We start from the raw sequence: 22,111 nt of genomic DNA on the forward strand, positions 1-22,111 counted from the left end.
AAATACCCCTCATAAATTTTGGACCTCCGAAAGACCTTGAAAGTGTCTCCATTGCACTCAGATTATGATTTCGAGTCTAACGAGACCCAAATCGATGAAAACGGAGAAATTTAAGAAAAATCATAAAAATGACCGAAATACCCCTCAACCTCCAAACTCAACTTAGAGATCTCGATCCTTAGGAAACTCTAATAAAAATTAAAATCAAATATAAAATTAAACAATTAAAACTTAAAATTTAAAATTGAAATCAAATAAAAAATTAAACAATTTAAACTAAAAAATAAAATTCAAATTAAAAAAATTAAACAATTCGAATAAAACAGTTCCAAACAATTCAAACTCAAATTTAAAATTAAACAATTAAAATTTTAAATTTAATTCAAAATTAAACAATTGAAACCGAATTTAAAATTAAACAATTAAAAATTAAAATTTAATTCAAAATTAAACAATTAAAACACAATCAAAGCAACAATTAAAATTAAACCATTAAACATTTAAAATTAAAATCAAACGACCGATAAAATTAAAATCAAAACGCAATCAAGAAATTAAATCCAATAAAAAATTTCAAATTAAATAAAAAATTCTAAAATCGATCAACCAAAATTCCAATTAACCAACCATTAAAATTAAACTCAAAATCTAATCAACAAATTTAAAATCTAAAATTAATCCAATCCAAAATCAATCTCGATCGACAAAATCAAATTAAACCTTAAATTGAATAATTAAAATTAAAATTCGAAATAAAACACAAACTCAAATTTAAATTAAAAGAGAAACTTTAAGTACCAAATCAAAATCAAAATGTCAAGGAAATTCCATTAAAAATCAACCCAAAACGAAGATCGACCAATCACTATTGGCCAATAAGGGACTACTAATGTAGTGTGAGTAGCGGGGGATCCCCTCACCACCATTCTCCCAAAGGAAAGGACGTGCTAAAATAAAGAAAAAAAAGAGAAAGGAAATCAAAAAAAAAAAAAAATTAGAAAGAAAAAAAACTAAAAAAATAGAAAGTGAGTGTTTATAAGAAGAACACGTCTTCTTCTTTGGGGACTTCGGCTTCTTCACTCACGGCTTCTCCTCTACGCCAAAAAGGCTGGATTCTTTTCACTTTCTTCTTCTTCTATCATTCGTCTCTCTCTCCTCTTGGACGTCCAGACCTGCTGCCCAGCCCCTCCTCACGTCCCTCACCTCCATTACAGCCCCTTCTTAGCTTCACTTCATCCTCTTCACTTACTTGTAACACAGCCCACGCCATTAATGCTCCAACTCTCACCCCTCACGTTCTGCAAAACAGCCAACCCTTGTTACTCAAACGTGAGAAGGGGCTTCCTCTCTTAAAAAACGTGGCCTTTCTCCATTCCTTCTTCCTTATTAAATCTGTCACTCACGTCCCTGCTGCCCTCTTCAACTCATTACTCTAACAACCTTTGCATCTCCTAGCCCTTTCTCAATCTTCACCTCCCTTCAACCAGCCCTCTCCCCAACGCCTCTCTGCAGTTTTTATCTCCTATTTCTCCTCTCTTTATTTTTTGTGCAGCAACAAAAGAAGAGGGAGAAAGAGAAGAGAGAAGAAAGGCATCTTGCTGCCCAGTCTATCTCCCTCATTCCATTGTAGCCAACGTGGCCTATCCAAAACAGTAACCTCTACCAGCCTCCAACCTTGCTGCAGCCATCTCACATTATTCTCAGCCCATGTCTCTACCCAACTCATTCTTGGATCAGTAGCAAAACGTCCCGGCCATCTCTGTCACGTTTTCTACATCAACCAATCATCCTAGATTCACTGCTGCAACTACCTTCAACGACCCAGCTCCAGCAGCTCCTACAGCGACAGCTTCGAGTCTTATTTTCAACACCTTTTCTCTCCGTAGAAAGCCGCAACAACTCCTCTCTCTAGCACTCACATCTCCACTGCCACAGTGCACGCAAGTCCTCGCATATCTGAAGGAATCGACTCTCATCAATTTTTTTATTTCTATAGGCACTACAGTAAAATAGGGCTATAGCGACGGTCGCGACCGTCGCTATAGGTACAAAATACCGTCGCAAAACATCTAACGACAGCCAGGGAGGCCGTCGGTAGTTGTCGCTAAATAGTCCATCGCTGAATGTACATGTGTTATAGCGACAGCCGCGCTGGCCGTCGCCATAGAGTATTATTTAAAAAAAAAATTTTGTTATTTAGCTACGGTTTTGGCTGTTCCTGTAAAAGCTTTTGAAAAAAAAAAAATTTTAATTAATTTTACACCAGCTCCCTCATGTATTGTTAAATATTGGAAATACCCCTATGTTTTGAAATTAATGACCTTGACCCCTATTACCAGTATGAAAAGACCCAAATGCCCCTCCTATTTTCAACTTTAAAAAATCTATTTGCCAATCCAAATTCTAATCTACAATTTGAAACTCCTGCAATAAGCATTCCAGATGCATACAAGACAACCTCCACTTACAAGTTCATCTATTTTGTTTTGTAGAATATAAATAAGAAATTATCGGTAGCGTGCCTCCCTCAAATCTACAATATTTTGTCTTACTTGTCATGATAATAACACTATTTTGTGACGATGTTTCCCAAATACATATATACTTGTCTGATTCCATTGTGAATTAATTCCAACACTCGGTAACTGCAACCACGAAAAATCAAAAAAATAGAAGATCATAAGTAGAATTTTAAAAATCAAAACAAAACTTTAAAAGCACAATTGAAGATGAATCTATTGTGCATGAATCGGATCAAGAATTATCCCTACAGATCTGAACAAATCCAATTTCTGAGTTAGCTTTATTGCAACAATATCATTGCAAATATCTTATAGATGAAAAATGATAATCTAGGACTAGTTTAGAAACAAATTGCAGTCTAGAATCAGGGTCAAGTAAGGTGTGTCATGTTCCTATAGAATAGGAACAGTGTCTATGTGGCACATCTTGGTTGGAGTTTAAAGCACATCAGCTCCTAACCAAACCATTTTCTACTTTGCATGCAGCCCTATGTGTTTTATCTCCTACCAAGAGGTGCCAAGTAGACACTGTATGTGGCTAATAGCCTACTATAGGAACGGGACACCACACTGGATCACGACTCGTAATTTTCATAAAATTATTGAAATTCGACAAATTAGAATCAAGTTTTATAATAAGAACGTTAAGGTGAGATGGTTTATCAGATATCTATAAAAAGCTCTATTGAATCAAAATTCAAGAACATTTTGTAGTTCAAAACATACCTCAATAGGTACAAGAGCTGTTGGAATGACCCTGCATATAAGAGATTAACCAGAACCAGAAATTAACAAAAAAAAAAAAAGCATTTTAATAAGAGCCAGAAGTTCATAGCTTGGTTTCGTTATTAAATTTATATGAAAAATACAACCATCATGATATTTCTTAGTTACCCAAGAACATGGCAGCAGCCACCATCATAAATTGTCTGAGATATCAAACCCATCAATCCATAAACCAAATCAATTCTCCTTTTCACCTGTAATAATCAATACTCATTAAACTTAAAAGAAAAACCCATAAAAGATTTCACAAAAGCAATCAAAAGAAATACACAAAAACTACCAATTAATTAACTAATATATGACTTACAACAACCAAAATATGAAAAACGAAGAGGAACCCAATTCAAAACAGCAAATACCCATTAATCAGGACCGTTGAAATCATTTAAAATAATTTTTCTGGGATGGCCTAGAATCATCTGCTGCCCATACTGCAATTTAGATGGATATAAGTGTGGTCACTTTCAGAATTTAAGGGACATTTCACCCTTAACTCGACACACATTTCAGTTGTTGGAAACACCAGCCTCAACAAACGTGCTGCATAGACAAGTCATCCAATAAATTCCTTTTTTATGGGTAAAGTATGTCATATATAATGAGATGTTTCGATAATAAGGTCTTAGCATATCAGTGATGTGTGGTGCATACTAGGTGAGTGTCTCCAACCAACACTAAATTTCATAAAATGGAATGGGTTTCTAAGTTAATGACAAGCACAACCCCTGGTAAAGAACATCAAATAGGTAGGGTCATCGTCATCTATGCCTTTTCTTTGATTCTGAAATCGTTTTGTTATATTGTTTGTCTTCTTTTGGATTAATGTTTGATCTTGCCTGACCAAATACATGTATGTATCTATATATATATAAAGAGTTCCTCGAGTAGGTGAAAGAATTTAAAGACTGCTTTGGAAATAAATAGGGTATGCATTTGAGAATATAGAGCTAGGACATGGTAGAGGTAATAATATATCAATAAAACACCACATTAAATATTCATACCTTGCACTTCGAGCAACCCAGCCAACAAGAATTGCAGGCCATGCTAAAGCTCGAATCTACCAAGAAAATAACAGTGAATATATTAAGAAGACCGGAAAAAAAAAGAGCACAAAAGCAGCTTTGTGACACAAAGTAATTGATTTATAACTTATCAAAAGAAAATAAAAGACGGAGAGTTAACATTCATTTTAGAGGTGAAAAACTCAACCCTGATTATTTCTAAAGCAGATTTGCCATATAATGTAAAACAACTTGATAAAAGGTTTACTTGGTAAATAAACCTGGACGTATGCATTTGCAGCTGGTACTATATGCAAATTCTTTGGCCCAATAAAAGCTGAAGAGGAACATAAAAAATAAAAATAAAAAGTCAACTAGTCGCTGGATGTGCTTTTCTTTGGAGTGCTTCCTTCTCTAAACAATAAATGAGCTTTAAGAAAAAATAACAAGACAGAAATTCCACAAAAAAATGAGAACTACTTCAAAAACCATGCCAACTACTTCGAAGTTCACACCAGAATGGTTTAATGAGCCCAATGTTTTATATAGTAGCATTTGGTAGGGCACGCTGTGCTTGAAATCTAAATCTACTATGTGAGTGCTCCACAACTTTTTGGTAACAAGTAGTTAAGGCAAAAGCAACACTAGGTGATCCCACATGAGTATGTTCTTCAGGAAACCCCATATGAATAATATGTTTTAACGAATTTGTGTCCTAAGGATAAAGATAGAACTCATAACAACAAAAGCAAAACTATAAACAATGAAAGAAAAAGGGAAATATACTAGCTCACAAGGCCACAAAAACATGAAGTAATAAATTGGACTTGTGCTCTCATTTACCCATTAAAAAAGGTGATGGAACCAAATTAAGTGCATCAACGCAAATGAATTACAAATGGAGATGTCCTCTTTTACAAGCACAAGAGAGATGGATGTGAGAAGCACCATCAATGACATGGTGTCAAGGACTCCATAAAAGATTCCCCACTTCACACACCACCAGACATGGAGCCTAGACCACATAAGCATGCCAAATTGTGCATCAAAATAATCTGATAACCCAAAATCTAATGGCTATGGTATCCAATAACTCAATCCACGTTCTTTCTGGTATTCCTCTTTCTCTGTTAAAACCTTCCATGTGTACATTCCATCTAATTGGGGCTGAATCAGTCTTCGTAGCACATGACCCAAATATTTCGCCTTTCAACTCTATCTAGAGCTATTTCTTATATCAAGGCATGTGTCTTCAGATCATTCCTTACTATTCACATCACTTTTCAAACTACCACAAACCTGTATTGAGCCTTCAACTTCTACCAAAGCATTCCTCATTGGTGCTGTTATAATTATCATATAAAAGTATATATTCTAGAAATGCTTCAAAATAGTTTGATCACCATATTCTACACCTTATTGAGAGAACTAGTTGGCACATAAACTTATTACACAACAAGCATACAATCCAATGCCCCTCCTAGAACTCAACAAAAAAGATTGGAATTTATTTAGCAATTTAAAAAAATGAAAGAACTAGAAATAATACCAAGGATCGGGACAACTACCATGAATCCAAATTCCTTTACTGCTGGCTATCAAAAGATATTGTCATTCCACCATCAACCTGGATCTTGAAAGGAACACATAATCAGTAGCCCATTAGCTCCAACTCCATCTTCTTGAAGGCTTACAAGTCCTTTACAAAAATTACCAATTAATACTCGAAGTATATTTCTAGAAAAGTTATTGCTCCTCATAAGAAAGGTTGCGGAAAGGAATATTTATTTGGAGAAATAACAAAGTGCCAGCAAATAGTAAATGAATTGGTGTCAAAAGTGTGTATGTTTGTTTATTGGCTTATGTAACAAGCTCTTTAAAGGTGGCCAAAGTCCCTAAAGAAAATTTGGGATAGAAATGTAAAAATGCATAAAGAAGATGCTTAGATGTATTTTTCATTCAGTTAATCATTCCAACTTTACTAATAAAAGAATTGACTTCTTCTTGTTTTTCAAATAGAAATAAAATTACTGACCCTTTGGAATCAGAACTTTTGACTCTAAGATCCTGAACTTGTTGTAATGGAAAATTGGACTAATTGCTTTGGTCAGTTTATTCGGACAATGCATTTGTCGATCCAAACTTACTAAAGCTTTAAAATCCCTCATCAGAAAAGTTGGAATTTGAAAAGGAAAAAAGAACCCAGTTAATTGGAATTTTAAACTAAAAACTTAATCATCATCATAATCTCTACAACATCAAAATTACCAAGAAAGGAATAGTCAAAGAAATACCAAAAGGATTGAGATTTACTACCAATGAGAAGTGAAAACTACTCACTTGAACTTGAAGTTGAAGCTGTTTGAGATATTTGATGGCTTCATCAAGCATCGACGCCTTATCCGTCTATCATAAACAGAACATCAAATAGTTCGGTCAACTACTTGAGCTCAAACTGAACTAGATTCCAAAATTAAGAAAATTAATATAAAATAAAAAAATTAAAAACCTTGTTAGAATTTGGAATTAGATTCTGTAAGGCTCTCATTTTCTCATTAATTCGACTCCTCCTCCTCTGTCCAACATTCATAAATATCAATAATTAAACCACTTCAAATAAAAATCTTGAGAAACAGAGATAATTAAGAACGAAAATTTTCACCTTTTCGAATAAATTGTGGAATTCTGCAGCTCGGCTTCTCTTGGAAGAATTGGGAGGAGGAACAGCCTTCGAAGATCCCTCTGACACCTAAAACCCTCCTACATTCAAACAATATCGACCAATTAAACCTCAATTGGATTTGATTTTTAAGATTAACAATTGAGATTCAACAACAAAACAAACACCTCGCTTTCTCAATGCGAACATCCATATCCTGGAGAGTTGAAATTCGATTGAGAAATCGAAACCCTAGATAGGTGAAATCCAATAGAGTCTGAGAGAGTAGATGAGAGAGATCGAGTTGAATAGAGAAGATAAATCGTGTGAGGCGCAAATTTTATATAAACCTTAGACATCGAGTTGAATGAGAAAGATGGCAAAACGATTGATTTGGCGCAAAAATTAGGGGATTTTTAATCCAATTCATCTGGTTTTGAGTTCCATAAAGGAAGATACCAATCTGAATTGGGAGAAAATTAGAGTGCAGAATAAGAATTAGGTTTTTACAGAAATGTTGTAAAGAGGTTTTTTCAGAAAAACTCAGCGAGACTCGGGAGGTATGTCTGTTTGAGAGAGAGAGAGAGAGAGAGAGAGAGAGAGAGAGAGAGAGAGAGAGAGAGAGAGAGAGAGAGAACCTGTTACCAACGATGGAAGCAAATGGAGACTGAGCTCTTCTTCCTCATCACTTGAGGAACCTAAGAAATGCAGGAAGGGAGAAAGAGAAAAATTTACGAATTTGTTCACACACTACAGCGACGGTATCAATTTTGGGTCGCTACAGATAGATATAACGGCGGTTCAAATGAAGCCGTCGTTGTAATTCGTTGCTACAGAACGAATTTCTTGTAGTGAGGTGAGTTTAGCTTGGGTTCGTTCTTATTTTCATTCGCGCTTTCTTCCCATTTTTCATGGCATGCTTTTTAGTATGGGTAGAGTCAAGATGATTTTCTTTTCTTCGTATTTGTATATTGTGGCATATCGATGAGTTTAGATGGGAGTCTTTACATTTTTTTATAATCTGTTTCGCATATCGGTAGGTATTTTATATCTTTTTCTATAGTTTTTCCATTTTTTATTTTATTTGTTTTCGGTATGTTTTAGGATCAAAAGAATGGTTAGGTGTTCTTCACGTTTTCCTTTATTTATTTTGTGTATTTTTATATATATATTTTTATTTTCTTTTTGCATGCCGATAGGGCTAGAAGAACGTTTTTATCCTTTAGTTTGTTTTATATAGGTTTCTAGGTGTTTTATTTGATTTTATTTCATTTTTGTATTTTATTTTTTATTTTCTTTTATTTCTTTATTTTATGTTCGCATATTGGTAGGATTATAGGATTTTTCTTTTCATGGTTGTTAGGATTGAGTCGGATTTGCATGATTTATGATGATGTTTGAGTTCTTTGTGTTATTTTAAGATTTTTTCATATGATCGATGTATTCCTTGAATTGATGGCTATGCATGTTATTGAATGATAACTATTTCGACCAAATCCAAAATCATGCGTGCGTGCCCGTTTGATTATTCTAGGGATTCATGACTATGAGAATTTTCTTATGATTTTTATTCTTTTTTCTAACTTGAAAATTTTCTTGCAATAATATTTGTCAATTTCCAATTTGTTGATTCCTAACAAATTCATGATCTTCTAATTTGGGACTTCATTTTTTATAACTCTTCTTTTAGAAAATTATTGGTGAATCATTGGAAGACTTGTATTCGGAAACTTTCTAACATGAGATTACATGATTTTTTTTATTTTGGGAGAATGTACATTCACAGATTTCTAATTTAGAAGTTTCATATTTCAAAAATTTCCCAGTTTAAAAGATTTTGCATTCTCATATTTAGAAGGTTCAAATTTGGAAATTTACATTTTTTGGAATGTTCTTATTTTAGAAAATGTATCTTTCTAAATTTTTTTTAAGGATTTAGCATATATCTCTTGAATCCTAATTTAGGAAATTTTATATTCCTAATTTGGAAATATTGAGTCTCAATTTGACAGGTTTCTATTTGTAATTCCTATGTAAGATATTCTCACCATTTTCTATTTTGGACAGTTTGAGGAATACTTGCAGGTGGAATTTTTAATTAATTTCAGGTCATGGAGCTCATTAGGGCTTTTTTCAAACCCTTCCATATTTCGTGGAATTCAAAGAAGAATCATGTGACAGTTGGGACAATTTTTTGCCATGGGATTATGTTGGGAAACTCAACATGAATTGATGATGATGATTGGACTGTGACCTTGACCGTAGTCTCTGTATGTTGACCATAGGATGATCTTGGATTGTAGTAGAGACCGATCATCTTGATTGGACGGGTTCAGTGCCTAACACCTTTCGAAACCCGTAATCTGACCCCTTACCCATACCTCTGATTTGTGGATCGACCCGTTATCCATTTGGAGTTATTTATGGTTCCTAGACCTAAACTAGGTGGCGACTCCCTTCTTTTAAAGTCCCCCATTTCATAAATCGGACCCCTGTCCACGATTTAGTGAGAAAGGGTCGAGGCGATTTCAGTATTTGATTGATAAATGGGGGATTTTTTGAGAATTGGGGGTTGCCATCAAGTTTAAGTCTAAGAACCAAAACTAACTCTAAAATGGATCCAAATCGGTCCATGGATAAGAAAAATGGGTAAGGAGTCAGATTACAGGTTTCGGAAGGTGTTAGACATCGAACCTACCCGATCAAAATGATCGGTCTCTATTACGATCCAAAACTATCCTATGGTTAACATATAAAGACTAAATTCAATCTAGGGTCCAATCATCATCAATTTATATCGGATTTGCTAAATGAATCTTACAATCAAAAGCTTTTCCAATCATTACATGATTCTACGAATTTGGCATAAGAAAGAAAAATGTGAAAAAGCCCTAATTTCATCCCATATTCTAGGATTCACGTGGTAATATTTTTTAATTAAGAATCCACACATGCAAATATTTTCCAAATCATATAAAATAAGAATTTCTGAAAAAATTTCAAATTACAAAATTAGAAATGTGAAATTTATAAATTGGCAATTTATAAAGTTTCTAAATTAAGAATTTGCAAATATGAATTTTCTAAAATAGGCACATGAAATTTTCAAAATAGAAAATCAAAAACTTCCATGAAAATGAAATTTCAAAATAAGAAAAATACAAAAAACTCCTAAATTGGAAAATTACCAAAATGTGAGATTTCTAAATTAGAAATTTATGAATATGAGTTTTCCCAAAATAGAAAATTATAAAATTTCTACATTAGAAATCTCCAAATATGAATTTTTCAAAATAAAAACTTATGAACATGAATTTCCCAAAGCAGAAATTTATGAATATGAATTTTTCAAAATAAAAAAAAATATGAATATGGAGTTTTCAAAATGAAAAATATGAATTTTCAAAATAGAATATTACAAATATAAATAGAAAACTCCAAAACACATGCAATTTATAAATTTCTAAATTATCAAATCATGATCATGAAATTTCTTAATCAATAAATTACTCACATAGATGAAATTCCAAAATTAACAAGAGATAGAGATATGCCAATTTCTGAATTGTAAACATTCTTCTTGAATACTCATCAACTTAACAAGCAAATTATTGCATGGCATCATATTCAAATCATTGCACAAGTATCACGTATCACAATTAAGTTGAATAATCATTCATTCCCAAACATGAAAATTATCAAAATAATGCAAATCACTCTCAAATTAGAAATTTTCGAGCAACCCGAAAAAGGTTTCAATTTAAGCATGATGATCCGGAACTTAAAAAAGAAAAAAAAGTAATGTTTTCTAATCCTATTAGCATAATTAAAAAATGATAAAAAAGAATAAGGAAGAAAAAAAGAAAGAAGAAAAAAGTGCCTTCTATTATGAGTTACATGACGATTAGGACTTAAGATCAAAAGAAAATGTCAACGATGGATCGATGATAAAAATAAAATAAAAGACGAAAAAAATTAAACATGAGGAGAAAGAAGAATAAATAATTCAAAGATAAAAATGGAATTAGAAAAGAAAAATAAGGTAAAATAACAAAAATGGTTGAGTGTCGTTCCTTCAGGCGCAACTCGAGTTAATGAAAGAAAGAGATAAAAATGTTGTTGTGCTATACTAGTACCGTTCAAGAGGAAAAAGAACAGAAAGCAGATACGTCACTGTACTGCCGCTTCCCAACGAAGAAAAATCAAGCAGCAACGGTCCTACTATTTAATAGGAGGAAAATAAAAGAGCAATCGGTATTGCTGTTCAACAGGAGAAGAAGACGTTGAAAACAATGTCTAACGCGTTCAAGGAAAGAAGAAAAAGCAGAGATGGTTGTACTGGTGGGGCGTTCAAGAGAAAAAGGACAGAGATGATGGTGTTTAGGGCATTTAAGAGAAAAATGATAGAGATGGTGTTGCTGTTGTTCCCTTCTTCTTCTCGTTATTCTCTTATTTTTCTTGTTTTTCTCTTCTTATTTTATTTCTTCTTGCCTCTACTATCTAGAAAAAAAAATCGGAGAAGGAGTGGGACATTAATGGCAGCTGGGATAGAAAGTGAAATCGTAAGGAAGGAGATGTGAGAGAGGGAGAGAGAGACGTCTAAGAGAGAAGGAAGAGAGATCTCAGAAAAGAGACGTGGGAGAGAGAAACGTCTGAGAGCTGGAGAGGGTGAGAGTCTATGAGAGAGAACTGGTTTGTCCTCTAAAACGTAGGGAAATGAAGAGAGTGTATAGGGAACATGGGAGAGAAGATGGCTATGAGAGAGAGGATGAAGGCGGATGTTGAGTTGTGATGGCTCAAGAGAAGAGGAAAAAATAGAAAGTTGAGGGCTATTGTGTTCAAGAGAATAAGAACAGAGATTGGAATGTTGGCTACTGCCCAGGTAAGTCTGTTTTATTTTTATTTTTTTCTCTTCTTTTTCTCTTCCCTTTTTCCTTTCTTTCTTTCTGTTTTCCTTTTGTTGTTGTCTAAGGGAAGAAGACAGAATGTAGGACGTGAGAGAGAGTTCAAGAGAGGGAGAGAGAAAGAGAGAGAGAGAGTAGCTGTGTATTTGATTCTTCAAAAAAAAAATAATAATAATGCCTCTTCACAGAAAATAAAAATAATTATTAATTCTGTTTAGTTATCGTAGTGAGTTATCTGTTTTTTTTTTTCTTTTTTTTCTTTAATTTTTTCACAGAAAATAAAAAGTAATTATTAATCCTATATATTTAATAGATGTATAAAGTTGATAGTGAGAGAAAGAAATGAGGAAATTTTACTTGGTGAATTCCAATTTATTGAAGGATCACTTAACTAAGTGTAAGATCTTGGAGGTCGTTCCCAAAAGTCTTAGGTTGAAATCCCTTAGAACCCCTTCTTATGCTAGCCAGTGACCCTGCCTAGGCAAAAAAATAATAATTCTGCTTTATGAATTTCTTTCTAAATACCCTTAAATTAGTTTTTTTGTTTTTTGTTTTTTCATTGTTAATGATCCTAACCTCATCAAAACTTCTAAAGTACTAAAATATCCCTTATCATCTCCTTCCACATTCCTTAGCTTTTTCATGGCAATTGTGATTTTTCTGACAATTTGTTGTAGTAAATGATGAATGGAGAATGATATATTCATAATTTTAAAGATTCGTATGTAACATTTGTTCTATCACGAATGGAGAATGACGTGCTTACAATTTTGATGATTTAGTTGTAATGTTTGATTCAAATGTCTATTTCGTCACTATAATATATTTGAGTATTTTTGACAGATCTATCCAATTTCAACTTCAAAAAATGAAAAATCAAAATCATCCGGATCGACAATTTAATCTTCAAAATTAAAATTTGAATCATGGATCTCAATCTTTCCCATTTTTTAAAATACCTAAAATGCATGTATAATAAGTGTCGTACTACATTACTTGCGTTGGACACTGGCTCCAACATTGAGTTGATAAGTATAGATTTATTTTCTCGAGATACAAGTTAGAAAATCAACGATTCTCTATACACTATAAGGTCAACTCAGTGTTGGAGACAATGTCCAACGACAGGTAGCTAGTAAGCATTTTCCATATAATAATGGCAATTGGGCCACCCAAGGAGAAGGGTTAGAACCAGAATTACACATTTCACATCTTGTCACATGGATCGTTAATTAAATCCACAAGAAAGGAAGATTCTATGATTGGTGTCAAGAGCTGAGGCGTGGGAGTGGAGTTTTGATACTCAAATATTCACAAAAGCCCGGAAAGGGAACTCTTTTTTTCTTATTTCTTTTTTTGAAAGATAAAAATTTGATAGAAGACTTGATTTATGTTCACACCACTTTTCAAGTCTTCCGCTAAATGCCAAGTTCATTAGGATAGGGTAGATTTCTGTCCACTATGACATATGTTTCAGGAAAATCCTTGGGGGACTTTGTTTTTCACTATGATTCTCATTGCATTCATGTGATAGTTATAGATGTGTTTCCTCGAGATATGGGTAAAAGCATATATGGTTATGAGCACACTTCACGTAAAAATGCATTATGGTCACCCCCAGCATTACTCTCTTTCTAATGATAGGTTTAAGTGATTCTTACATTATGTTTTAGAATTTTCTGTAATCTAAGATAGGCTGGGTCAACTCAATTAATGAACTTCTAGTAGTTTAGTTTGAACTAATTTACTGAGCCAACTCGGGGTAATTGGTAAGTCAATTTAAATTTTAAAATGCATCGAATCATACCAGAAAATCAATCATGTCATCTATTCAATTTAGTATTTTTTTCGAAAACAGAAGAAGAAATATAATTTTTTACTTTTAGAATATTAATACTATTTTTTATATGTTGAGAATTAGATATATTCTTGGATGATTGTTTACAGGAACCTCGGATAGTGTTTATATAGAAAGCCGTTTCTTAAGTCCTAAGTATAGGTAACAATTAATAAATAATATTTTATTTATCTTAACTAATCTTATTATCTTAATTTTAAATTAATCTAATTCTATCTAAATCTCTATAAATATGATTCAATATATTGTAGAACAACTTATTACAATGCTTTACATCTAATACTTCAACTATTTTGAAATATTAACCAATTTAATATATATTTGTTTGAGCAATCCCAGTCTGATCATGAGTAAGTCAACAATGAAAGCTCCAGTGGGTTTCAGCGATCACGAATTTTATATTACAAAGAAAGATAGCTCAGTTTGATTGAGAGAGAGAGAGAGTACCTGATGCAACTTTGAAAGGTGAATCTTCGTTCAGATGGAACCAAGAGAGAGACAACGAGAGAAGAGAGAGTGATCTTTGCCAAAAATGAGGGATGAAATTAGGGGAAAAACAGAGAGAATCGACTATATAGTCTCAAAAAATCGCGCGACCTAAGTTCCCTCCATTCCATTTTTATTCTGGAAATAATATGGTGTTTTTTTCCAAAACAAAAAACAGAATGTTATCAAATTTATATTTATAGAATCTATAACAGTTTGAAAACAAAATGCTATAGAACCTAAATTCTTAATAGCATTCTTGATAAAACGTCATAAATAACATGTTATAGAAAATCATTTTTGTCGTAGTGTATACAATGGCCATCGGATCTGTTAGAATCCAATGATATCTTAATTTTCTTTGTCACAGATTCTATTTCGAATCTGTCACTAGAATGGCTCTCTCTCTCTCTCTCTCTCTCTCTCTCTATATCTATATATATATATATATATATGGGTCCCTTTCAGCAACAAACATTTTGACAAACATTTTGGCAAAACATTTTTCAAAACATGGGTTAGAGGTTTTGGAATGGGCTGATTTTTGGTGAGGATGATCTCTATGGTGAGGAGATCACCCTCTCCAAAAATCAGCCCATTCCAAAACTTCTAGCCCCATGTTTACAAGTTAAAAAATCGTGGACCGTCCATTTTTTGTAAACCATTTTTGATGGGTTAGAAGTTTTAGAATGGGCTGATTTTTGGTGATGATGATCTCCTTACCATAGAGATCATCCTCACCAAAAATCAGCCCATTCCAAAACCTCTAACCCATATTTTGAAAAATGTTTTGCCAAAATGTTTGTCAAAATGTTTGTTGCTGAACATTTCCCTATATATATATATATATATATATATATTGGGGCTGTTCAAGGGATATATGTAAAAACAATGATTTTTCAAAATATGGGTTAGAAGTTTTGGAGTGAGCTGATTTTTTGCGAGGATGGTCACTATTATGAAAAGATCATCCTCACAAAAAACCAGCTCAATCCGAAACTTCTACCCTATATTTTGAAAATTTATTAGTGTTACATTATTTTTACATATGTTTTTTCTTATGTCCCTTGATCCTGACCCTGAATATATATATGGGGGTAGTTCAAGGGCCATATGTAAAAACATATGAAAAAACAATGATTTTTAAAAATATGGGATAGAGGTTTTGGATTGAGTTGATTTTTTGCGAGGACGGTTACTATGATGAAAAGATCATCCTCACAAAAAATCAGCTCAAATAGAAACTTCTAAATCCATCAAAAGTGATTTACAAATTATTGACAAAAATTGGCAAAAAATCGACAGTCCACATTCTAAATCTCTTTTAATGCGGTTAGAAATTTTAGATTGGACTGATTTTTTTTTTTAGATGATCTTTCCATCATAGAGATCGTCCTCATAAAAAATCAGCTCAATCCAAAACTTCTAACCCATATTTTAAAACTTTATTAATGTTACATTGGTTTTACATATGTTTTCTCATATGTCCCTTGAACCTAAATATATATATATATATATAGATCTATATAAAAGGCACGGATCATGGGACAACAACTATCACAAAGGTTTTTTGTAAACCAAGGAGATCATCCTCACCAAAAAGTCAGTCCATTCCAAAACTTCTAACCCCAATTTACAAATTGATGAATTGTAAACCCCTTTTTTTAGGTTAGAAGTTTTGGAATGATGAACTGATGAGAATGATCTCTATGGTAAGAAAATCATCCTCACCAAAAATCAGCCCATTCCGGAACTTTTAAGCCACATAATATAAAAACGGTTCTCATATATAGCTGTCCCATGAACTGTCCCTATATATATATATCACTACGTCATAATGCACCAAAAACGACTGCCCCTACAGTCGGAAAAAAAGTCGTTTTAACAAGAGTGATTTTTTAATAATGACAGACTAAGACAGTCGGAAAAAAACGACTGTTCAAGACAGTCGGAAAAAACAGTAAAATAGGGATATAGCGATGGTCGCTGACTGTCGCTATAGGGTATTTTTTTTAAAAAAAATTTATTTTACACCTGCCCCCCCCCCCCCCCCCCCCCCCCCCCGTTCACATGTTACTAAATATTGGAGATACCCCTATGTTTTGACATTGATGACCTAGACCCCAATTAACAACATGAAAAGACCCAAATGCCCTTCATCTTCAACTTTCATAAATCTAACTATTTCGGAACCACCTGCTGTAAATTATCTAGTTTTAGAAGGTAAAATCAAATTATTATACAAATCTAACATGATCCAATTTAGATCCATCCTAAGATTTTTTGTTTTTTTTTTCTTTTCTTCTTTTTTTTCTTTTTTTTTTTTTTTTTTTGCAAAGCAACAATTCCATCCCAAGTTAAACATGGAAAATAAATAATCTTGTGTAATAGGCTCCTTAAATAATCTTGGATAACTAATTCAAATTATACAGAACTGGTCCACCAACTGAACGATTTAAAGCTGTCGAGATTTCTTGTCTAACTGAACGCTGTAACTCCAATTGCATGTCCATGCAGACTTCCAACATCCTTTGTATGTGGCTCATCCCTTGTTGAAGCCTGCCTATATCTGCCCTCAAATCATTAATGATCTCCCACTCTTGCTTCAAATCAACACCCACATTCAGTTCAAACTGAAAATCACAAAGAATAATTCTAAAAATCATTCAGTTGCATTGCAATATGTCAAAAAACTGAGCTATGAATCGAAGCCTGAAGTTCAAGTAATCAATAAACCTTCAATATAAAAGTTCTAAATACAGTATTAAAAGTCACTCATATGCTAGGATTTTATAGATGACCTTTAAAAAGTACACATTCACACAATGATTCATATGCTGAAAAACAAAGTATATAGCTAGAAGAGACGAAAACGATAAACTTACTTTAAAAATAGGGTAGTCAAGTGTTAGTGTTTCATAGTCTCCTCCTTCACCACATACATTTATACCATAGAGCCTGCAAGAACATAAAGAATTGAAAACCCATATTTATTGCATAAAACAAATAATACAATCCAACTTGACATACTCTTTCAATTAATGCAGATGGTGCTGCAGGTATGCAATCTGTTTTCCCAAGTCTTTAGAATAAAACTTCGATGATAATGAGCATTATATAATCTAGTAACACCTTACCATGAGTCCAAATTAAGAAATTCGTATCTTACCTTAAGAGTCATTAAGCCCCAAAAGATGGGAAATAATATCTTCTCCAAACGGCTATTGTTTTTAAACAACTGCACTGTCCATTTGTAAGCTCCATAATCGAAATTATCGGCACTTACTGCACTGACCATGTTCATCACTTGCTCTCCAGTCTATGCACCCCTATCAAAAAAAAAGAGAAACAAATCATTAGTAACACAATCGATCATACAAAATACATTTCTTCGTGGCTCCCAATTATAAGAACTTTATGCTAACCGTCGGATCCCATTCCATTACATCACAAAACTTATATTAGAAGAATGGGTCATTGAACTCCATACTATAATCCAATCCAGTTTATAATAAATTAATTTTAAAAATAAATTATTTTTACTTATAAAAATATCATCAATCAATGGTCAAGCAAAAAAGTTTATACTAAAACACAGCATAATTTTCTTTATAACTTTTATTAAATAAACATGTTCGTAGAAGATGTTAACGTTACATATGACTTAGATATCCTATAATTAGTCCGAAGATGTTAACGTTAAGAAATTATTTTATTATATGTTCTATATTAATTATTTAAAAAAAAATTAATGTAAAAGATGAAAATATTAACTTAGACCATTTCAATCCACACTCGATCTATAGTGAACCAATCATTAGATGCAATGGCCCACACATTATGCATCCACGCCATTCATTTCATGGAGCGACAGTCCCATCAAATGGACTAAGTTGAAAGTAACAATATGGTATTCTATTATACCTAAAAAATAAGACATCTAGTACACTTCCCATTTTCAAGATAGATAAGTACTACCATACCTGAAGAAGCAACTCGTATTTGGAGTTTAACAGAAAAACACTAAACGCTCTGTGCAGCAAATTTTCAGCTTCTACCTTTTCCATCAAATGACCTGGGCAAGAGCAGACCAGGTGGGCAATGAAGAGAACTAGTAAATAGTTTGTCATCAAGGAGAGAACATATAAGTGTCATCATAGTAAATAAGAGAAGTAGAAATTATCCAAAGTGATTTATAATCATTTCTATGTGAATTAGAGGGTTGGAGAACTTTTCTTCATGCATACATCAATACATACATATGTACTTCCATATATACATTTCACATATGTATTTTAATAAGATACACAAATGTGATTATTTTTTTTTTTATCATTGACCATGCATGGCACACAAACTAAAGAGAGAGGCAAGCTTATGGTATGGGATGTATGTCTTATACTGCTTAGTGCTCCTTCACTGAACTAATGGTTTTATACCCAATTGGTTGAAATTCATTTGCTCTTCTATTAGTCAAACTGGTTAGAAAATGGAGAGAAAGAAACACACAAACTAAAAAGTTAAAAATACAAACAATTGTAGAGAGAAGAGAGACCAATCCAAAGCCTTAACCAAGTAGAGCTCTAGAGAGAGGCCCATTCTTGAGTTTTGTCTGCTTGGTGCAAGTTGAGCTGCCCTACTTTTGTCCTCCTTTCAGCAGTACCCAACTCACTATCTTACCTCCATATACTTCCCCATATCACAAGTTACCAAAAAAGACTAAAATACCCCTTTCCCCCTCCCTCCAAAAACAAAGCAAAAAGAAAAAAAAAAAAAAAAAAGAGAGAGAGAGAGAGAGAAAAATACTATAATTACCTGACCTTATCCTTTTTCAAAAACTAAAAAGATAAAAAAGAAAGAAAGAATCAATCTTAATAATCTATGTGGTTAAAGTTCCATCTCTTTCTAGCAACCGAACAGGCAGGCCTGCATACTTCAACAAAACTATTTAAACTCCAAGCTTCCATCATCCAAGAATTTTAAACTTGTCTCACCACTCTTTCAAATCAAATTCCTATTCCATCTGTTATTTCCTAATATTTTTCAATCATGTTGAATCTTTGCTTCTTGTTCTTGTTCTTGCTATCCATTTCTACGTAAAACCGAGTTCCCCTACGACAGATTCTGTAACTTTTTAGATCTGGGTATCTCATAATTACCACAAAAACTGACCTTGAAACCAAATTCTGAAATGGGTCGGATTCAGAATTACAATGGGTTGGAGTAAACCATCATTCACATTTGTAACTTGCATGCTTGAATTATATATATGCGAAAACAAATTGAGCTAATGAACCTTAGCGAACCAAGAAACAAATTATCTCTGCCTACCCCTACCAACCGGGTTCATTCTAGAGTGGCAAACCGAGAACCCAAATCCAAATTTGAACCAACGAACCAAGTAACATAGGTTAAGACACATTTAGAGATGAACTAGTAGTTAAGATTGACGGATGAATAATACCCAAAAGAAACCATCTCATCTATCTAGGCCCAATTATACATAAAGATGGAGAAATTGGCAAGGAAAATATATTTAACAATCAAACTGAGGAAATCCTTTTACAAGGATTTAATTCATGATAGAGTTAAATTCCAAAATAGAATCATGCTGCCAAAATAGATTCATGATGAGCCATATCCTTTGCATGTGGTTCATCCCTTGTTGAAGCCTGGCCATTATAGAAAGAAGAAAAAAAACGCAGAGAAGGCCCAAATTCTATTTTTGAACATGTACAATATCAAATAATAAAACTAAGACAAATATATAATCAAAACAAAACTGATTTTCCATCAAAGGACGGTAATTTACTTGAAGGTTCTTTTGCTTTCAGCATCCTCCGGAGCCTCTTCCACAAATAATGCAGCAATTGCTCTACTTGAGCTGTACCTCGTAGACCGAAATAGAATACAAACATAGTAATACAATCTGATTTATAATTGCATAAACATCAGAATTTCATCTTCGCAAAACACCAAATAGACTAATTGCCCAATAATTACTAAGATATAAATGACGCAAATACTCGTCAGCTTCCAAAATCCTTACTTAAATTAATGTTCGCAAAATAAACTCAACAAGATTCATTAAACAAACACTTAGATGTCATGATGCGTTTCAATTGTAAGATTGACATAGATGTAATCAAAATACCTAATGAAGGGGATAGTACTTATCAAGGAAACTTCCAATCGTTGTCCAATAAATCTCACAAGTAGAAAAGTGAATGAGATGCTTGTTGTTCTCCGAACAATACTTAACCTAAAGAATTCAACATCACACACCATCAACTTCCACACACACACATCCACATTCATCAATTTCCACACACATACACACGAATCCACTAAAGCAGATTATCTAAAAGCTTACCACAGGGAGTGCATTGATGAAATTGCTGTAAATAGTATCAAAAGGATGCATATTGTAATCTACTGGAGTACAAATAGCAGCCAGATTGATCGTCTACAACACAACAAACCACATTAACAAGATCTGACAGATCGACTTCAAACACAAAGAAATAGTAAAATTTCAACAAAGAAAAACAAGATTGGGAGGTGAAAGAAACAGAAAATTGTAGCTACAAAGTTAACCCTCACCCACACCCGCCAACACACCTACCCAACCACCCTAAAATTTCTAAAAATTGCAACAGCTATTTCACTGTAAGGAAATAGAAGTACTTGACATTATGTCACAGCAAAACCAAATTGCAGAATCTTTCCATTTTGTAGATATCAATACCTTATAGATATCTTCAGGAGATTTGGGTTCCATGATCTCGCAAGATTGAGATAGCCTTCACTCAAATTGGAATTTTTGATTATGTCTTGCAATGCCTGCCTTTCATCACCTTCCGCGGCCACATCTTCATTGAGCTTGAAATTAACACCCTGAATTATTAAATAGTAGTAAGAAAAAATCCTCGACTGATCTTTTCATAATAAATGGCAAATACGATAATCCAGCGACCAAGGGCTTTCTAGACTGATCTTTTCATAATAAGAAGAATAAGTGAACAATCTAATTCAGCTTACTGTTACAGTTTCGATTGAATAATATCCACGATCCACATAGTCTCCCATGAACAAGTAATTAGTATCTGGACACTATCAACATCATAAAAAATAACGTAAGATGTATAACCAATTATGCAGAAAACACCCAAATTATGAACTTATGCACGTGTGACAGTGTCTTTCAGCAGAAAAATTAGGAGGTAAACAATAAGAATATTTGGTGTTGTGTAGCTTCATCTAATAAGCCTTGTCAATGCAACAAAAACACAAACCGTAGTCAACCAAATTTGAACTCATTTTGTTTTAACCATAAGGTTCATGACAGCATTTGAGATGTCAATAAAAATTTGGAAATAATGAAAAGATTAGTTATAATGTTAGTTGAAAGCAGCACATTAGCAATTTTTCCCTGGGAGTGGCAGATTCACACTTGAGTGCATATTTTCAAATATGATCTCAGGTAGACAAGGGAAGCTCAAGAAATAATTGGAATTCCTCAACTTATTGGCATAAAAATACACACATATAACCCACTCATCCTTCTATAGTTCAAACACAATCCAATCCTTGCAAGCATTCATTCAGCGGGTCTCAAAAAATATAATATGTATTTAGCCATTACTGCAGCTCAAACACAAGACTCAAATAAAAAATGACATCAGCAGAATAAATACCTTTCCACCAATCCAAAAAATCTCTACAAGATCATGAAGCTGTCCATGGATATTACCACATATTGTCACAGGGCTTTTCACAGGCTGTAGTGCAGGAAAAAACAGAAGCCAAATCAAATTATAAATTTGACGATGTTGGATCCATCAAGTACAAGTTAAAGCAAACCAAAGACCATAAAAATACATAAACATTTC

At 33.3% G+C, this 22,111-nt stretch overlaps 1 protein-coding gene across 14 annotated transcripts; it reads right to left on the reverse strand.

Annotated features, from left to right (window-relative positions):
• Positions 1-2,010: 2,010 nt before the first annotated feature.
• Positions 2,011-8,059, reverse strand: LOC147384222 (putative cytokinin riboside 5'-monophosphate phosphoribohydrolase LOGL1). 14 transcript variants are annotated; one of them, XR_015173101.1, is made up of 11 exons: positions 7,160-8,059; positions 6,975-7,072; positions 6,822-6,887; positions 6,653-6,718; positions 5,881-6,011; positions 4,594-4,649; positions 4,313-4,368; positions 3,668-3,848; positions 3,417-3,502; positions 3,249-3,279; positions 2,021-2,645 (listed from the first exon to the last, which is right to left on the reverse strand). XR_015173101.1 is itself a non-coding variant. In XM_086426812.1 (10 exons), the coding sequence occupies exons 7-10, from the start codon at positions 4,352-4,354 to the stop codon at positions 2,556-2,558; spliced, it is 249 nt and encodes an 82-aa protein (XP_086282938.1). In that variant the 5' UTR covers positions 4,355-4,368; positions 5,881-6,011; positions 6,653-6,718; positions 6,822-6,887; positions 6,975-7,072; positions 7,160-7,223; positions 7,610-8,059; the 3' UTR covers positions 2,011-2,555. The 14 variants fall into 14 exon arrangements, 10 of the variants coding, with proteins under 10 accessions (XP_086282938.1, XP_086282937.1, XP_086282940.1 ...); XR_015173100.1 differs by having other exon boundaries at positions 4,581-4,649; XM_086426812.1 differs by lacking the exons at positions 3,668-3,848; positions 4,594-4,649 and having other exon boundaries at positions 2,011-2,645; positions 7,160-7,223; positions 7,610-8,059.
• Between the last annotated feature and the right edge of the window lie 14,052 nt (positions 8,060-22,111).

Source organism: Akebia trifoliata, chromosome 15 (assembly GCF_017979445.1).
Source record: "Akebia trifoliata isolate Shusen 1 chromosome 15, ASM1797944v1, whole genome shotgun sequence".
Taxonomy (NCBI): domain Eukaryota; kingdom Viridiplantae; phylum Streptophyta; class Magnoliopsida; order Ranunculales; family Lardizabalaceae; genus Akebia; species Akebia trifoliata.